The 18,214-nt window shown below is 44.0% G+C and overlaps 1 protein-coding gene across 8 annotated transcripts in view; it reads right to left on the reverse strand.

Annotated features, from left to right (window-relative positions):
- The window catches only part of LOC128591761 (uncharacterized), a 126,195-nt gene that overhangs the window by 56,080 nt on the left and 51,901 nt on the right, over positions 1 to 18,214 (reverse strand). For 5 of the 8 annotated variants that reach the window (XM_053599505.1, XM_053599506.1, XM_053599502.1 and 2 more), the window contains exons 2-3: positions 10,361 to 10,442; positions 2,803 to 2,862 (exon numbers count right to left, since the gene is read on the reverse strand). In XM_053599505.1, the coding sequence (XP_053455480.1) occupies positions 2,803 to 2,862; positions 10,361 to 10,442 (142 nt within the window). Of the gene's footprint in view, positions 1 to 1,754; positions 1,859 to 2,802; positions 2,863 to 10,360; positions 10,443 to 18,214 lie in introns of those variants that run through there. The other 3 variants (XM_053599508.1, XM_053599501.1, XM_053599507.1) reach the window with 2 other exon arrangements.

Genomic DNA, 18,214 nt, shown 5'->3' on the forward strand with positions numbered 1-18,214 from the left:
CTCTTCTGTCTCATCAAGCCCTACAGCCTCTTCTGCCCTGTACTTGACTTTGAAGGAACAAATCATCAGTCTCCAATTAGGGCTGAAATTTGAGTGAGAAACTTCAGCAGATGGGTTGAGACAGATTGATGATTGGATCCGGAGGCCTTATAAATTGTGGTGTCAAAAGTGCACACTGGGGGGTCCCAGGCAATGTGCTCCAGCTTGGACGAGCAGGGAAGGCCTACAGAATCTGGACAGTGGCCTAATGCCTGCCAGCCCTGCGTCTGTGCTGAGCAGACACTGCCCATCAGCACGCGTTGGCAGCTCCTTCCCACGGGTGGAGACCAGGCTGCCTCCAGTCTCCTCGGTGCTGGTGTTCCCAGGTCCCAGCTATGTCAGCATCAGCGCCTTCCATACCACTGCAATACGAGGAGCCGGTGTGAAAAGCCCTGAATTCTACTCTGCTTTCAAGGACTCGCAGCTGCTTTTCCACCATCCTTCATCCCATGTTCGTTGAGCACAGATGCACTGAGCATGGTGCTCAGCGCCAGAGGTCAAGTGCTGAATAAGGCACAATTGTCCCTGGCCTTAAGAAACCTATGGTGCAGTGGGGACACAGGCGATCTCAACGAGGACCAGCAAGCCAGGGCTGGGGAGCTGAGCTTAATCTGGGTGGTCAAGGCAGGTTCCCCAGGGGAGCTATGTCTAATCTGAGATTTGAAAGATGAATGCAGTCCAACCCAGCAAAAGACGGAAGGAGAACCGGGTGGAAGAATGTTTGAGGTTGAGAGCAGGGAGCACAAGCAGAGGTCGTAGTCTGGGAGGAAGGCCCTGGCTGCCGAGGGATGGATGCTGGGAAGACCGTGAGGAGGACGGCATTGCATTGCATTGCAGAGAGACGGCTGACGAGGCGAGGACGGCCTGATCGCAAAGGGCTTGCCAAGCAAGTAGAGTCCGCACTTAGGAAGACAGTAGAAGCCATTGCTGGGTTTTACGTAGCCAGCGTGTGTCTGACTGACCCTCCCCTTCCCATGGCCATGATTCTAGCAGGCAGTGAGCTGGCCCTTCTGCTTCCATCCCGTCCCCTTAGGAAGACCCTCCTGAGAACTTTATCCTACACAGGGAGGAAGGATGAAGCTTTGATTTGAATGCAAGTTTAGAAATTTTGATTGACCTGAGCTGTGACTGCTTGGTTATGGGGTCCAACTAGGTGATGTGACAGGGGACTCCACAGGGCCCAGTCAGTCACAGCTCTTGGAAATATTAGTCTTCTGACTTCCATGGGTGGAAGCTCCACTCAAACCAGGTCGGCAAGATCAGGGACCATTGGCTCACTTGCTATAGTGAACACCAGAGGGAACCAGAGCCAGGTCTTGGAGGCTGGAGGACAGAGGCGGGTGTTTCCACGTAACTTTCACTTTCTCCTGGCCTCCCGGCAGAGACACCCAAACATGTAGGCTTTTTACCAGAAACAGCACTACATTCACAAACAAATCACCCTGACAGAATCTAATTCCTCAAAGCTAATGGTTTGAAACCCCATGAGGCTCAGATTAGTGATGAGACAAGCAGAACAGGGAAGGCCCATGAGCTCATCAGAGGGGGATGGTGCTGCAGGCAGCCCATCCCGGGCGCTGCCCTCGGCAGGAGTGGGACCCCACTCATGTGGGAGCCAGAATGGAAAAGAGCTGTCCACATGGGGTGACCGGAAGAAACCTGGTTACCTCACAAAGAGGGAAACTAAGAATCCCACAAATGTGAATTGTGGCTCAGTCCGTGGAGATGTGGGAGTGCAATTTCCCCTTCCTGTTTAGGAAGGTAGAATTCACCACGCAGGTCTCTGTCTCCGCCTGTGTGCAGTGCTGTCCTCAGAGGCCTTCAGGAAAAGGTTCCATTAGTCCTTTATCCTTTAAAGTCCATTTTGAAAAGAAAACTGAAAACTTCACAAACAAACATAAATATTAACCGTGTCTGGAATTGTACAAAGAATTCTTTCAAGCAAGAAACAAGCAGTTATCTCATAGACATATAAACAATGAAAATCATTCATGGAGTTCATCTTCCCATCTCAGAACACCACAACCCAAGTGCCCAGACTTGAGGTTTACTCAGGCACTGGGCTCTGAGAGGAGAGAACTTATTGATGCTGGTGATACTGACAAGGACCAGCACGGGCCGGCCTTGACTAAGGCTGGCTTCTGAAAGTAACCCCATAAATCAAGGGACTCTTGGTAATCAATGCAAATAATAGGTGTGCTGGGAAATGGCCCTTATGTGGGAAGGCTGTAGCAACTGAGTCCGTTTTTCCATCTGGAGAAACAGATTGAAGAAGAAAAGCCTGTGGAAGTTGGTGGGAGTTGAGGGAGGAGAACACTTGATAAGAATCATCAAATATATAAAAAGTGACATGGAAGGGCAGCGCCTGTGGCTCAAAGGAGTAGGGTGCCGGCCCCATATGCCAGAGGTGCTGGGTTCAAACCCAGTCCCAGCCAAAAACTGCAAAAAAAAAAAAGTTACATGGAAGATGCTTGTGCAAGTTCTTTATAAACCCACAGGGGAAAGTTAAGAAAATGCAGTGAACTGAACATTCAGTCCTCTAATCCATCTTGGACACTCCCCCTCTTCCAACTACTAACCTCTGCTGCAAAAGAAACTTCGAGAATCTTGAAGTTTGTGCTTCCAGACCTCATGCAACTCATCCTGCGCCGTTATCTCTGTAGCTATCATTTTTCAAAACGGCTGCCGTAGGGCCATCGACCAATGTATGACAGACATCAGCTCATTAGTAAAACCCGGGATTTCGTGTGAGTAGACACGTACCTTAGCTGTCACTTCTGCCCCGAAAGTCCCCTTGCCATCATGACCCAGGTCACCAGCACCCTTTAAAATATGGATAAGCAGGCGTTGAAGGTTTAGAGAAACTTCTAGGCTTCCCTCACATCACACTTAGATTCCCTCACTCTAGTCTGGTTTCCTAAAATGCCGTCTTGTGCCCCTGAACCTAGACTCTCCACTCTGCTTCTAGGTAGCTGTCCTGAGATGCTGGCATTGTTTTTCGATCTGGCCTTAGTTCATGTGCTGCCTCATCATTGGTTTCCTTTACAGCCTATGGGCAAAGCCTACCCGACATTACTGTTCAGCTCACACACCACAGCTCAGCACCTTAGAGATGGCTCCGCTTCTCTGGGCCACCCACAAGTACGGCCAGCCAAAGTGCTAAAGTCAGATCAGGAAAACCTAGCCAACATCTCCCAAATGGCACTCTCGGTAACAAATCATGTTGGCACATCACAAAAATCAGGATTCCATGAACAGATAAGAGGCAAAAATGCTGGTTTACATTCATCATTCCATCCCAGTGCCCAGAGCAGTGCCTGACACATAATAAGTAGACAGTAAGAACTGCTGATTAAGTGAGTGAAACAAATACAAACCTACAGGACTTCTCGGAATGAGGTATGCATGATGAATCAGGAAAGATTTATAATCTCTAAGAGGGTGATCATTTGCTCAAAACCTGCCAGGAGATCTCACTTTTATTTTCACTGAACAATTAACACCTCCTTGGACGCTGTTACACTAAGGAGCATGGCCTGGGGAAAGCTGACCTAATTCCTTCCTCTTCCCCCCATTTCGAGTTATTTGCTGTGCTGTAGCCAGTTGCCCATGTATCTTTTGAGCCATAGCTATTTAACATTTAAACCTTTTTTTTAATAACATGTTATGTTTTTCTCCAAATCATGAAAAAGAAGTTTCCATCTATACACTCAGCAGCTTCTCACCGAATTTCCCAAAAGAACCCAACATAAGAGAGAATTTTTGGCCCTTTACCAGAGTCACATGCACTAAAGATCCCAACTGTTAGTTGAATCCCAAACAACACAGTCTTTTGGGTAATTTGTTGTATTGTTTGCTGGCCGAAAATCCCTGAATCAAATAAAATTAGGTACCTATGGGTTTTTATTTCAGTGTGGTTTTCATGCAGAAGCTTTCCTTTCAGGGGCATCTATCCTAGAAGATTAAGTACCAGATATTGTTGAACAGAGCTGCGCCTCGGTTGCCTTGGCTTCTATGGAAGCCAAGAAAAGAGCCTAAAGCTTTTCATAATGTCACATCTACTCAGAAATCTCTCACAAGAAAGAGAAAAGAATTGCTAAGTTGAAATGGCCTCAGCATGACCAGAAGAGACAGTCCAATGTTTGCATATAGAAATGTACATACCTTCCTCCTCCTTATAATAATGCTCATATTCTCATTCAGAGTCAATTTATTTTTATATCACACACGATTCTAACAAGTTTATAAGAACTTGTATAAAAGTTTAGAAATCGGTATAAAATTCTAAGTGTTAAGCAGCCTAGAGCTCTCCTGCTGGGTGGGCAAGTGTCCATACTATTATGGTCTGCATAACCCCTTACCTTGGCACCCTTTTGGTTTTTATAGCTGTGGTCAATCTCACTTCAGACCTCTCAGCTCTGAGAGCATCTTGGGAAGAACATGCAGGAAAAGGAGGTCAGCACCTGCAGGGTTACAGTCCTGCTGGGACAGCAGCACTCAGGTTGCCTGTCATCTGAGTTCTACTATAATTCTGCTGATATGGCCCTGCCTTAAACCAATCTGGTCCTCTATGAATGCCTTAGACCAATCTGGTCCTCTGTGAAGTCCATTTTGGGCCACCCTTATGTCACTCTAATTTAAAAGCTGATATATATTTTTTCTTTTACATGTGATGACTCTATTTTTTAAAACTAAAAATTGGGATACAAAGTCTAATGACAAATCATTTTCTGACTTATAAGTCTCTTTCAGTGGCATACTTAACAAATTATTTTATTGAAGAAAAATCTATGTAAAGAAATAGATTTAGCTATACACTTATATATAGTTAGCTATGAAATTTTTAAGCATTATTAGGTGGAATTATCCTTAAAATCTGGGTTATACAACCACTTTTATTTCATATACCCATATATTTATGTGGATATAAAATAATTATAATTATAGATATAAAATATACTCTGTGGTGTAAATTTCCTTGTTGAATTGACTATATTTCTCTCTGCTTTGAGGATATTTTTGTATATAAAATACCAAGAGTTTGGTGAAACTCTTGGTAAACTTTAGAGAGGTTTAAGAGCTAATACAATTGAAAAAATTATCACTGCAGTAAGTAGCCCGAATTAGGACCAAATTATTATAATGCACATTTTATATCTTTTTGTATTATTTCTCATATTAATAACCAAAGGTGTATGAACAGCTGACTAGCACAACACTGGACTGATTTCCAATTTTCTTCTGAGCAATGATTTTGCAAAGGCTAAATCATAGATTAGGGAAATATGAAGTTTTCATCATTGTTTTTTCTTATTATTACAATTTTAGTTATTTACTTTGTGGGCCAAAAGATAATGTTTTTAAATTCCTATTTGATAGGGCTTTCCCCCCTTTCATTATTGTTAACGTCTGATATTATTGCCTTTTGCTAGAGAAAAATGGTCTTTAATATTTCTGCTCTTAAAATTCATTGAGGGGTTTTGAGGCCTAATAAACAGATTTTAGGACACACACACATACACACATACAGACAAACTTATTCAAGTGTTTTGGTTTTTATGGCAATAAGGAAAAATGAGTCCTGTTTTCTTTGTGAAGAAACAAAAGTAGCCCATTTCTACGCTTATAGCCATAAGCATCTCCCTCTGGGAGAGGGGTACTGGGGCTTCTTGACTAAGTCAAACAGGCCGATTCTGCTCAGAGGCCTTGAATACTCTGCAGATCTGGGCTACATTCATCTAATCTATAAACATAAAGCAAAGAACAAGGGCTACTGGCAGTTTCAAATGAAACAGTGTGCATGTGAGTGCTCTAAGCAGGCTATAAAAATGAAAGCGCATTATTACTAATGGTGGGGATTCCAGCTAAGCACCATGGTGTGGATGTGGTCAGGAGATGGGGAGTAAAAACTCCTAGGAACCCCCTAGAGCCCAGACCTGCCAGAGTATACAGCCCAGAACTGCGGAGTAACAAGGCCTCTGAGCAGAATCGGCCTATTTGACTTAGACAAGAAGCCCCGGGCTGCGTTAATACTGGTCTCTTCCTGGGACGATAGCTTTACCTGCAAGTCTCACTGATCTCCCATCTCTAGAAACAATCCACCCTGAGAAGGATACGGAGCTCCTATATTGGTCCTACAAATAGATACATATATTCATATATAAGATATATATTCAGGCTTGGCGCCCATAGCACAGTGGTTACCGTGCCGGCCACATGCACCAAGGCTGGCAGGTTTGAACCCCGCCCGGGGCCAACTAAACAACAATAAGTGCAACAAAGAAATAGCTGGGCATTGTGGTAGGTGCCTGTAGTCCCAGCTACTTGGGAGGCTGAGATAAGAGAATCACTTAAGCCCAAGAGTCTGAGGTTGCTGTGAGCTGTGACGCCACAGCACTCTACCGAGGGTGACATAGTAAGACTCATTCCTCAAAAAAAAAAAGATATATATTCAACTTACAGCATCATTCAGTATCTATTTATGTGTTATACTATTTGTATATACATTTGTTACCTATGACATATTATTTATATAAATAATAAAATTCATAATTATAGACATAATATGTAATATATGATATGCAACAGTTATATATAATTCTATATTTATGTGGATATAAAATCATTATAATTATAGATATAAAATATGCTATGTAATTTAAATACAAATAAATAAATATAGACACAGATACATCAGGAGCTTTGGACTGGTGTTAGGATAGTCTTTCCACTGGGATCATGAACACCTCGTACTTCTACGGTGCCTTTGCTGTCTCTCTGCTGTTGGGCCAACTGAAGAATCTAACTACTTTTCTACCAGAATGCTGCACGCAGAGAGGAAAGAGTCTACTTGCAGCAGTAAGACATTGTATGCCAAGACCAGCCTCATCAGCACCCCCTATGTACCCAGCAGGCGAACTGCCTGTCTCCATGTGGGAGAGGTTGGATGACAGATAGTGGTCAGTACTATCACAGTATATCACAGTAGCATGACTCACTTACTCGGTGTGCACTGTCTGTTCCCCTTAAGCTCATAACTCTTCCACATTCAAGTTCTTTAATCGCTCCATTTTTTTATTCAACTAAACAGAGGTGTCCAGCCTGTTCTTTCCTCTGCCACATATTGGAAGAATAAGAGTTGTCTTCGACCACACACTAAACACATAAAAACTATCAAAAGCTGATTAGCAAAATAGAGGCCTGTGCACGCTTTTCACAATAAGCGTGATAAGCAAAGAGAGTCCTCACCAAGCACAGCGTGCAGCTCCTTGGGCCACAGGTTGGACATCCTGAACTAATATGTACTGAACTCCTTCAATGAGTCAGATTTGCCTAAAATGCTTTTCTTCAAAAATAAAAAAAAAAAACACCTCTGCATTTCTTCTTCAGAGGCAATCCACGTTACCCCCTCAGATGGTATTCTTCGTGAAACACTGCTAACCGCATTGATCACACCACAGTTTTTCCTTCTCACACACCCAACCCTTTCCAGATCATAGCAACTTAAAGACAGGGCCCAGGTTTTATTTATATTTTAATTCCTAGCTCTGACTGCTGACACGTAGTAGGTGTTCAACACATGTTTATGAATTTGAATTCTACGTGTCAGATCCCAGTTCAGACACTGAGGCTAAAAGGTGAGTGAGATAATAACTTTGCCTTGAAGGAGTTTCCAGTCAAGCCTGGGAAGTATTCATGCCCTTTCTACACTGAGCAAAATCACACACGGTTAGGGCACAAGGGCAAAGGCCACCACGAGGTTTTTTCTTTGGCTCTCATGCCCTTCACTCTTTCACTGCCACTCTCAACTTCACTAGAATGTTTGCACAATTGTCTTTGTAAGTTGTGTTCAAATTTAATCTGCATTGTTACAGAAAAACATTTTCTTTGGTGTGGTGAGTGATTAAAGAATAAAATGTTGGTGTGACGTTGTCATCAGGTATCACTTGTTTCCATCTGTTGGTGGGAGAGTTTCACTTTCATCCAATATAAACACAGGGGAGGGCGTACCTAGCGTTTCACTCACGGGCTGAGTCATGTAACAGACCCTTTATTTTATGCAATGGAAGGGCCAAGAGGCACCACTGTTGTGCTGTGCTTGTGGCATCAGTCGCCTTTGATCCAGCCTTGGTGCCTTGGTTACTTGTTAGTTAACTCTGGGAGAAAGGCCTGTTGCAGAGAAACATGAAATGTGTGGATTTAAAAAGCCATCTTGGTTCTCTTGTGTGGTCTGACTCTGGTCTAGCTGCTCCGTCTTTTCTTACGCGTACCCACCCCACACTCTGCTCTAGTCGACACTTTCTCCGAAGATCAGGTCTCTGCCCAGGCTGGTGTGTACGCTTTCCTCCTCACTCACCCGGAGTCTACTCCCTACAAGCCTCTGTTTCAGTTCCTCCTTCTCCCCAAGGCCTGTTTGGAAAATGTCACAACACATTACATCAAATATGAGATAGAGTCTCACTATGTTGCTCTGGGTAGAGTGTCGTGGCGCCATAGCTCACAACCACCTCAGACTCTTGGGCTTAAGTGATTCTCTTGTCTCAGCCTCCCAAGTAGCTGGGACTACAGGTGCCTGCCACAATGCCCAGCTATTTTTTGGTTGCATTTATCATTGTTGTTTAGCAGGCCCGGGCCAGGCTTGAACCCGCCAGCCTCAGTGTATGTGGCCAGCGCCCTACTCACTGAACTATGGGGGGCGAGGCTGGGATGACTCTTAAATGTTAACGCACATTTTTTTTTTTTTTTTTTTTGTTGAGACAGGGTCCCACCCTATGCCCCTGAGCAGAGTGCAGTGGGCGTGGTAGCTCACTGCAACCTCAGACTCGGGCTGCGGGCACCCCGCTGCCTCAGCCTCCGGAAGCCCCTGGGATTACAGGCGCTTGCCGCGGCGCCCGACTGGGTTTTTCCATTTTTCACATAATTATATATATATATTTTTTATTATTATTTTTTTTTTATTGTTGGGGATTCATTGAGGGTACAATAAGCCAGGTTACACTGATTGCAATTGTTAGGTAAAGTCCCTCTTGCAATCATGTCTTGCCCCCATAAAGTGTGACACACACCAAATAAACATAATTATATTTTAACCCCCAATTAGCCAGTTCCTGAAGGTCTGGGCCTATGTTTTATAGTACAGGGCAATACGAACAGCAGGCACACAGTAAATGTCTGTAAAAGATCCTCTCCAGATTTTAGTTATTCATCTCTCCTCATTATCCCTCCCCTAAATCATAGATCACCTTTTAACCCAAATTTTGGCAGATTCAAGAGTCTTCCCTCAGAACCTCTCAATTAGGGGCAAGGCAGTCGTAGCCTGGGGGAAGGGTATCCCCAAGATTCAAATAAAGATATTTATGGGAAGTTTAAGCCTGGCACCTTCCCGTAGGTGCCTTCCTGAAGAGCATGGAGATTTTCTCTTCCTTGCTCATGTAAAATTCTCTCCTGTCATTCAACAAATGCAGGATGGTAGCCTGAAGGAGGAACCGAGAAGAATCTAAACAAGGAAGTATCAGCATCCCAAGTATCTACGGACAGCAGAACTGAGTCTCCGGAGCCACGAGCAGGGACTGCTGAGGTGAGCAAGGCCGGCAAGAGACAGAATTTAGAGCAGCCTGGAATCACAACAGTAATGAACCTCAGCTGCCACTGCATGCCACCATGAGCTGCCAGCATGTTACAGTCAGGCCACCATCTAATCCAGGCGTCCTCAAACTGCAGCCCATGGGCCACATGAAGCGGTGTGAATTGTATTTGTTCCCATTTTGTTCTTTACTTCAAAATAAGATATGTGCAGTGTGCACAGGAATTTGTTCATAGTTGTTTTTTTTAAGCTATAGTCCGGCCCTCCAACAGTCTGAGGGACAGTGAATTGGCCCCCTGTTTAAAAAGTTTGAGGACGCCTGGTCTAATCCTTGCAACACTCCCACACAAGCAGGACTATTATTATCATTTAGCAGATGGGCAAACTGAGGTTCAGATGGCTTAATAGCATCACAGACTAATTTAAAGCTTGTTAATCCCACCACTATACTACACTACAGTAGGATTTTCCCAACAACTGCTGAAGCTCAATCCAAGAGAAGAAAATGTATTAACCATAACCTGAATATTCTTCACAATCATGAATTACTTCTGGAGCTTACTTTCCTAAAATGGCTCCAAATACATTTTAAAGTAATTCCCAAGTGTTAGGGCCCATTGTGGTTAAGAAAGCTCAGAGGATTATAGAATGAAATTATTATATGACCCAGACAAACTACCTGCTGTGGGCAATCCTGCAACCCTCATCAACTGCAGGTTGAGAAGTTAAGGTACCCACTGGGCAGGGAAGAGCAGAACTCCAGGTGGACAGCCTTGACTTCTGCCTCTGATCACTTCTGCTGTAGACGTGGTGGACAGGACTGAAGAAAGAAAGACAGCATTTAGTCATGAGTCAGTCAGCTGCTGGAAGGGGGTGACTGGCAATTCAAGATTTTTGGCTCAGTGTTCTACAGCTGTGGTTTTTGTTGTTGTTTTTTGTTTTTTTTGCAGTTTTGGCCTGGGCTGGGTTTGAACCCGCCACCTCCGACATATGGGGCCGGGCGCCCTACTCCTTTGAGCCACAGGTGCCGCCCACTACAGCTGTGTTTTTAAAAACATCATTGGTTATCTGTTGGATCAATTTAGGGAATCTAAATCACAGATAGGGAGGGAGGAAGGGAAGGAAGGTAGAAAGGAAGGAAGGAAGGGAGGGAGGGAAGGGAGAGGGAGAAGGTAAGTTTCATAAAACAATTTCCAGTTGAGATAAGTTTTTAATATACACATTTAGTGAAATACGATACAGAAATATTTTTTCCCTTTGGTCACAGTCTAACAACACTTGAGAAACATGCTCTTGATCTTTGAAGTAAGTGGTTGCTTTAAACCACAGACTAGTGGATTTCCACAACTGTTGGGCTGAGTGGGCTTCCAATGTTTTTCTTTCCACTCACCTTACAGCTCACTGTAGAAGTCTGACAACAGCCTTCAGGTTTGCTTAGTGTGTCTTCAAAGTTCTGTCCCACTCCTCGATTCTCAGGAATAGGAGGAGACAGAGAAAACCTGAGTAATCATTTTGTGACCTCTTTTTTTCAACCACCTAAGAAATCTTCAGACCTTAAGGTTCTGATCATTCTGAGGTTGTGTGCTGAGTTTTGGAAGCAGAGCCTTGGCAAGCCCAGGCTGAATGAGTGATCCACCTCTGAGCGCGACCACGATGGGTCATCATGATCTCACCATTTGCCTCTCACCGGATCGTGAGTCCCTGTGTCTGCCACTGCGCTTCTATCCCTCCATTCCCGCAGCTCAGTGCCTTGGACAAAAGCACTTCCCAAATGTTCAGTAAATAAAAGATGAGTGCACGCATCACATATGCTATCCTTCAATTTAATGTGATACTTCATCTAGCTGAAGATGAAGTATCACATTAAATTGAGGCCGTTGACAGTAAAGAAGCCATATTCCATAAAATAATTTACTGAGGTTTTAGTCTGAGCCAAATTTGAGGACCAAGACCTCGAGCCACACCCAAGAAACCTTGAGCAAGTGGACTCGCTGTGGTGGGGTGACAGTTTGCTTTCATACGTTTCAGGGAGAGAGGAATTACAGTAAACTCATAAATCAATACGTGGATGTACACGTTGGTTTGGCCAGAAAAGGTGGGACATCTCAAGTGGGGGACTTAGAGGTTATAGGTGGGTTTAAAGACTTTAGCTGACAATTGGCTAAAGGCGTTAGGCTTTGTCTAATAGACTGAGAGTCCGCGAAAAGGATGCTTAAGATAAAGGTTCTGTTAATCAGAAACAGGACACATGCCCAGACCCAAGTCATTGTTGTGTATACTGAGGACCTGCAAGCAGGTCTTGCATGGCTTCAGGCCTGTTCTTGAGTCACAAAGGACATCTCTAAGGAGGGAGGAGACATGATGAGGCCTGTCTGATCTCCTTTCTCATGGCCAGCAACTCAATTTGAAGGGATCTCCTTGGCCAAGAAGGGGTTGAGTCAGTCAACTGCTGGGGTGGGGAGACTTAAGATTTTATTTTATCAGTTCACAAGGCTTAAATGCTCTCTTTATAGGCAAGAGAAAAATGGTAGAATAGCCCCAATGCTCAGACAATGATCAGTAAATTATTCTCCTTGTGAAGGTGAGGGGCAGAGCCGCACAGGAACCGAGGCTGTCTTGTGCAGATAAACCCCCCAGGTCGTCATTCAGAGCTGCCCTTAGAAGACTAGCAGAAAAGTCAGGCAGGACATGAAGACAACTCCCAGCCTCTTCTCTGGTGGTTAGTCTTGCCTCCTTGTTTGACGAGATTCCTAGGGAGGAGCTCTAAGGCAATTACAATTCTTTGAGAGAAGTTTTTCTCAGTCAGGTAAGGGAATTCCAAACAGAGCCTGTCCCTGCACTCGGAGTGGGAGAACCAGGTGAGGCTGGAGGGACCATGAGCCTGAGGCTGCTCCTAAGGCCACTCAGAAGTCCAGCACCAGGCACTGAGGTGTCACTTTCCGAGCTCCCCCACTGGGGAGCAGCTCCAAGCTAAAGGTAGCTTTCGTTTCTGTCACCGTTATTAGCTAACACATTGCTCGACCTTTGTCAGCTGATGTGGCTTGGCAAAAACAGGGCTGTCTAGCACTGTGGAAAATCCTTCAGCATAAATCAGCCTTTTTCCAGAGAATTCAGATATCTGCCCGCCCAACCCCGGGAGGTAGGGGGGGCTCATTCATGTCCAGGAAATGTGTTAATGACTCAGGCCTGTGAGCACAATTTCATTATTAAAGCATGTTCCTGGCCTATGAGGAACTACAGCGCCGGCCTCAGCCTATTCTAATTTTAGGATGTGGGGTTCCTTGGTACAGCACACTTCTCGATGAAGCCACAGAAATCCCTTCTGAAATTTCAGCTGGGTAATACTCTTTTGTTTCTATTCTGTTATCACTCTAATTGACAACTTGTAGCAAAACATCTAGGAAATTTTCAAGTTTTGAATAACTACCAAAAGAGACTTACACGGTGGTGCTGCCACTGAGTCATGGTTACCACCAAGTGAGACGAAAACAAGACTCCTTATTTCTTAAGAATAATCTACCCATTGAAATGTCATATGCTTGTGTTAAAGACCTTGGATGGTCCATGTCCTCATCATAAAAGACATACAATATTAGGGACTCCTGTTTTTAATGTTTTAATTTCTATACTGAATGATAGGATGAAAATGACCAAAAAGAGCAATAACTACCCTTTATTTTGCATCTACCGTGTGACAAATGCTTTATACCTTGTTTAATCCTCAATGTGATCCTATGAGCAAAGGCGAAATTTAGCCAATATGCAACAGTGGGTTGTTAAACTACAGAAATATTTCTCTACTTGTTGGTATATGCTCACTGACCTGACACTGAGTCATAACCTCCCGACCCCTAACCATGCAGACACCACCCGACCCTTTCCTTTCCCTTTTCAGGACCATTCCCTGATCCAGAACTAAAGTGTTAATGCCAGTGTCTGTTGTGATTGGCCAGCAGCCATGTTGTACCGTGTTTAAATATCTCTAATGTCAGCCCTGCCTGTGAGGGAGATAAGCTCATCCTCATTTGAAGATGATGAGCGAGAAGCTTTAAAGAGTATGACTGACTTTATTTCCCAAAGTGGCTACAACAATATTTCCAACTATATATGATCTTCAAGAACCTTGTCACTTGCCATAAAGAGTTGGAGTCTCTCTCCCCTCCCCCAGGACATGGAGTTGGCCTATGTGGTCATCTCAATGAATAGAATGTGGTGGAAGCAATATTGTGTGGCCATCTATCAGTTGGAAGTCTGGGGCTGATGGATGGGCCAGGGCTGGCATCATTCCCTAGGGTGTAACTTGGCTCCTTTGATCCTGTCTCTCTGTGGTTTCCATTCTCAACGTAATTTCTCTGTCCAAGGTGACGGCTCCAATTCCAGCCATCATGTCTGTATTCCAGTCATTTGGAAGATAGAAAGAAGAGAAATGCAGGTACTCTGGCTTTCCAGAAAACTTCCCAAAAGATACCAGCATTATTTCTCCTTACATCCCACTGTCCAGAACTTGGTCACATGGTACATCTAGCTGTAAAAGGCATTGGGTGACTGTGTATCCAGCTAAAAGCTAACACCATGTTTCTCTAGATTCTACCAAAGAAATCTGATATTGGGACAACTGCCCAATCTCTGCCATGGAAAAGAAAGGAGATTGGGTAGGAAATAAGTGATTTCCAATTCGAAGCCATATGAATCCCTTTTCTCTATTTTCCCCAACACTATTAAAAAATTATTATTTATCACCTATCACTAAATACCTTCTAGTGGATTTAAATTGATTTTACCATAAGAGTTTTGGGTGCTGCGAAACAACAGAAATCCCCTGTCTACGTTGCAAGGGTATTATTTGCCCCCAAAATAATCTACTATGGTGCACCACATTCCAGAAGAATGGAAGTGCTGGGCAGACCAAGAATGTAAAAACTAATGGCATGACAATTAGGTATCATAAGACGGAAAACCACTCAGAAAATCTACTTGATTAATAAAAGTTATTATGAATTTTGTAGGAATCTATTTCCAGTGAGATGTATTTTGTACCCTCTTAAGTGGGTATCTAAAGATTCTTTCAGATGTTGCCTGCTAAGATGGCTACAATAATGAACTGATTTCACCCATGACTCCCTGAAATTTGAATGTTCAAGGACTTCCCAACATGGAAAATATTTAATGGGTAGTCAGTGGAAATCACAGAGTTCTGGAACAGACACATCATTCGAATGTATCACAAGCTCTAAGTTGGCAATCAATGGCTCAGTCACAAAGAATTCTTTAAAGAAAGGACCTGAAATGCAATAACCAAAGGAAATGAGTTGAAATCAATGAAAATTATAGCATCCTCAATACAACAGTCTGGCTTTATATCATTCTGATGTTTGAGTTGAAAATGAATAAAACATAAGTGAATGAGACAGAAAGTCAAGTCCGACTTAACAGTAAGGACATAGGTCTGCACAGGTAAAGGTCTTTCGGCACAGAAAATGTAGACTCTCCTCTGCACTGGAGTCTATTTGGCCTTACTTAGAGATGTCTTCAACTTGTTTCTACAAGAGAAGGAACCACAGCCTGTATAGAATGTTCCACCCAGGCCTTCCAGAGAAGCTCAGGAAAGGGTATGCAACAAGAAGCTCTGACCCTATCTGATCCTGAAATACATGTGGGTGGGAGCTCTAAGACCCACACTCCGTGATGAGAAAGGGCTGGGGGCTTGGGTTCCGCCCAGTGGAGAAAACATTTTGTATTAAGAATTGTTACTATGGATGTTGCCCTCAACCACACATGTAGCCTGCTCAAGTAAAATAAAACTAACTTGAGTCTGCATAGCATTTTGTGATATGCAAATAGGTTTTCACAAATATAATCTGTAGCCCTCAGTAAGGTTCTTTGCAGCTTGTTGAGAAATTGTCTATATAACTCTGATTAAATGCCAAGGTTCAGAGCAGTTGAGATTTGCTAGGAGACACCTAGCTAGTGCGTGCTGACCAAGGCCTTGATGCTCCGTAGTTCTTCTTTCTACTACACCACATGTTCGTTTTCCCTCTCCCGTGCACTCACGCTCTCTCTCCCTCCACCCCAGCTTTCCCAGGAGCCTGCGTTACATAAGTACATACAACATACAAATTGTGGTTTTTTAATATGTCCACAAATTCTTCAGTATACCTCTCTTCAAAATGTAGAACCTAATTCCTCTTTCTGTCAGCATGGACTGAACTTAGTGACTCACTTTTAGCAAATAGAATATAGTGCAAATGATTACATCATAAAAGGCACTGCGACCTCCCCTCTGAGTTGAATCTCAGATGACTCACTCTTGAAGAAGTCAGCAGCCATGTTGTAAGAACACTCAAACAGCCCTACAGTAAGAATCGCGGCCCCCTTCCAACAGCCAGCAAGGAGCCGAGGGCTCCTGCCAATACCCTTGTAAGGAAGCCATCTCAAAGGGGGATAATCTAAACCGACTTAAGTCTTCCGATCACTTCAGCCTTGGCTAACATCTGGACTGAAACCTCCTGAGAGACTCTGAGCCAGAACCACCTGGCCAAGCTATTCCCAAACTTCTGACACATGGAAACTGTGAGATAATAAGAATGTATTGCTTTAAATCCACTAGTGCTGGGGTTAATTTGCTGCATGACGATAGGTGAGTAACATACTGACCACAGGTAACCAACACACCTCATTCTGTCCCCGACCTCCCACAAGTGTATTCTTTCCACTAAATCATTCTGTTCGTCTAATTCGATCCAGCAAGTATATGTTTAATGATGTATATTATCCCTCCGGATACTATGTTTTAATTATAACAGAAAACTTCAGCCTCTTAACCTGAAAGGCAGTCTTGATATAAGGCAGAGTGGGAGGGCATTTTTGTTCCTTGGAGATCCATAGACCTTCACTCATCATGTTCCTCTAAGTGGACACCATCTAGGCTGTGCTCACCCTGCAATTACCCAAGATATCCACGTACCTAAAGCTTGGGTTTGAAAAGAGTTCTCTATGCCAGAAGCAGAGAGATCCTCTGAGACAGGAAACCCAAGAGCTGAGGCCTTTTTATAACATTTCACTCTCAAACAGGAAGATGACTGCTCAGGTGCAGCTCTTCAACTCACCGCCCTTTCTCACAGGGCTGCTGTAAGGACTGGGTGAATTCACACACATATAAGTGCCTGCACCCTGCTTAGCACACAGCAAATGCTTAATAAGGGTTAATTGTGCTGTTGCTGCTGCTGCTGTTTCTAAATCTGAACAGACGCAGCAACAACTCTAAGAAAGGAAGTTGCCAGAGGAACCTGCACACCCCTTGATGACGAATACACAACCTGACAGCATGCTAGAAACTCTCAGGAAGCCTTCCGCTGAGCTGACTGCCTGCTGCTTCAGGAGAAGGTACATTCTCCGTAACCACCCCCACCCCCAGCTACAGTCCTGGGTTTAAGAAGCCAGTGGGGGCCATAGTGGCTCACCCCTGTAATCCTAGCACTCTGGGAGGCTGAGCTCAGGGGTACCAGACCAGTCTAAAAAATAGCTGGACATTGTGGCAGGTACCTGTGGTCCCAGAGACTTGGGAGGGGGAGGCAAGAGGATCACTTGAGCCCAAAAGTTTGAGGTTGCTGTGAGCTGTGATACCACGGCACTCTACCAAAGGTGACAGAATGAGACTCTGTCTCAAAAAGAAAGAAGAAAGAAAGAAAGAAAGAAAGAAAGAAAGAAAGAAAGAAAGAAAGAAAGAAAGAAAGAAAGAAAGAAAGAAAAGAAAAGAAAAGAAAAGAAAAGAAAAGAAAAGAAAAGAAAAGAAAAGAAAAGAAAAGAAAAGAAAAGAAAAGAAAAGAAAAGAAAAGAAAAGAAAAGAAAGCGGCACCTGTGGCTCACAGGAGTAGGGCGCCAGCCCCATATACCGAGGGTGGTGAGTTCAAACCCGGCCCCGGCCAAAAACTGCAAAAAAAAAAAAAAAAAAGAAGAAACAAAAGAAAAGAAAAGCAGCCGCTCTGGGGCTGCCCTGGATTGTCACAGCACATGCTGTAGGAGCCACTCCGCAGCCATGCACCACCCCAGCCCTGCATGTGGTCAGCAGAAAAATGAGGTTTTCTTTTGACAAGAGATGGGACCTGAGAAAATCAAGGTCATAGGCAACCTGAAGCCCTCATCTGCTGCCTCCATTCATTGAAGGAGCAGTTCTGAGGGTCACCTTCAGAATTCACACTGCAAACGCTTTAGAAACGAGAACATTTCACTGCTTAGCAGTGAGATGAAACCACTTCTCTCACTCGTCACAGTCACAGAAAGGGGAGTCCTAGCTTGTCAGTAAGACAGAAAAAGTATTTAAAAAACAAAAGCAGATAGCGCCCCCGAGAACTCTCACTTCCTCCCACAGGAGCAGCTCTCCTTGTCTCCAGCTGTGGTACGTGGCCAAGGCTGAAGGACTCAGAAGTCTGGGGCTCCTTTTACCTTCCATTATAGACCCTTTCTCCACAAACGTTCTTGTACCAGCATCTGAGTTCTATCCTGCTGCTCAGATGAGTTGGAGACTTGGGAGGGTCCAGCAATGTCGGTCATTCATCAGATGTAGTTCTTGAGGAACTATCATGCTCTAGGGTA

Source organism: Nycticebus coucang, chromosome 8, assembly GCF_027406575.1.
Source record: "Nycticebus coucang isolate mNycCou1 chromosome 8, mNycCou1.pri, whole genome shotgun sequence".
Classification (NCBI taxonomy): domain Eukaryota; kingdom Metazoa; phylum Chordata; class Mammalia; order Primates; family Lorisidae; genus Nycticebus; species Nycticebus coucang.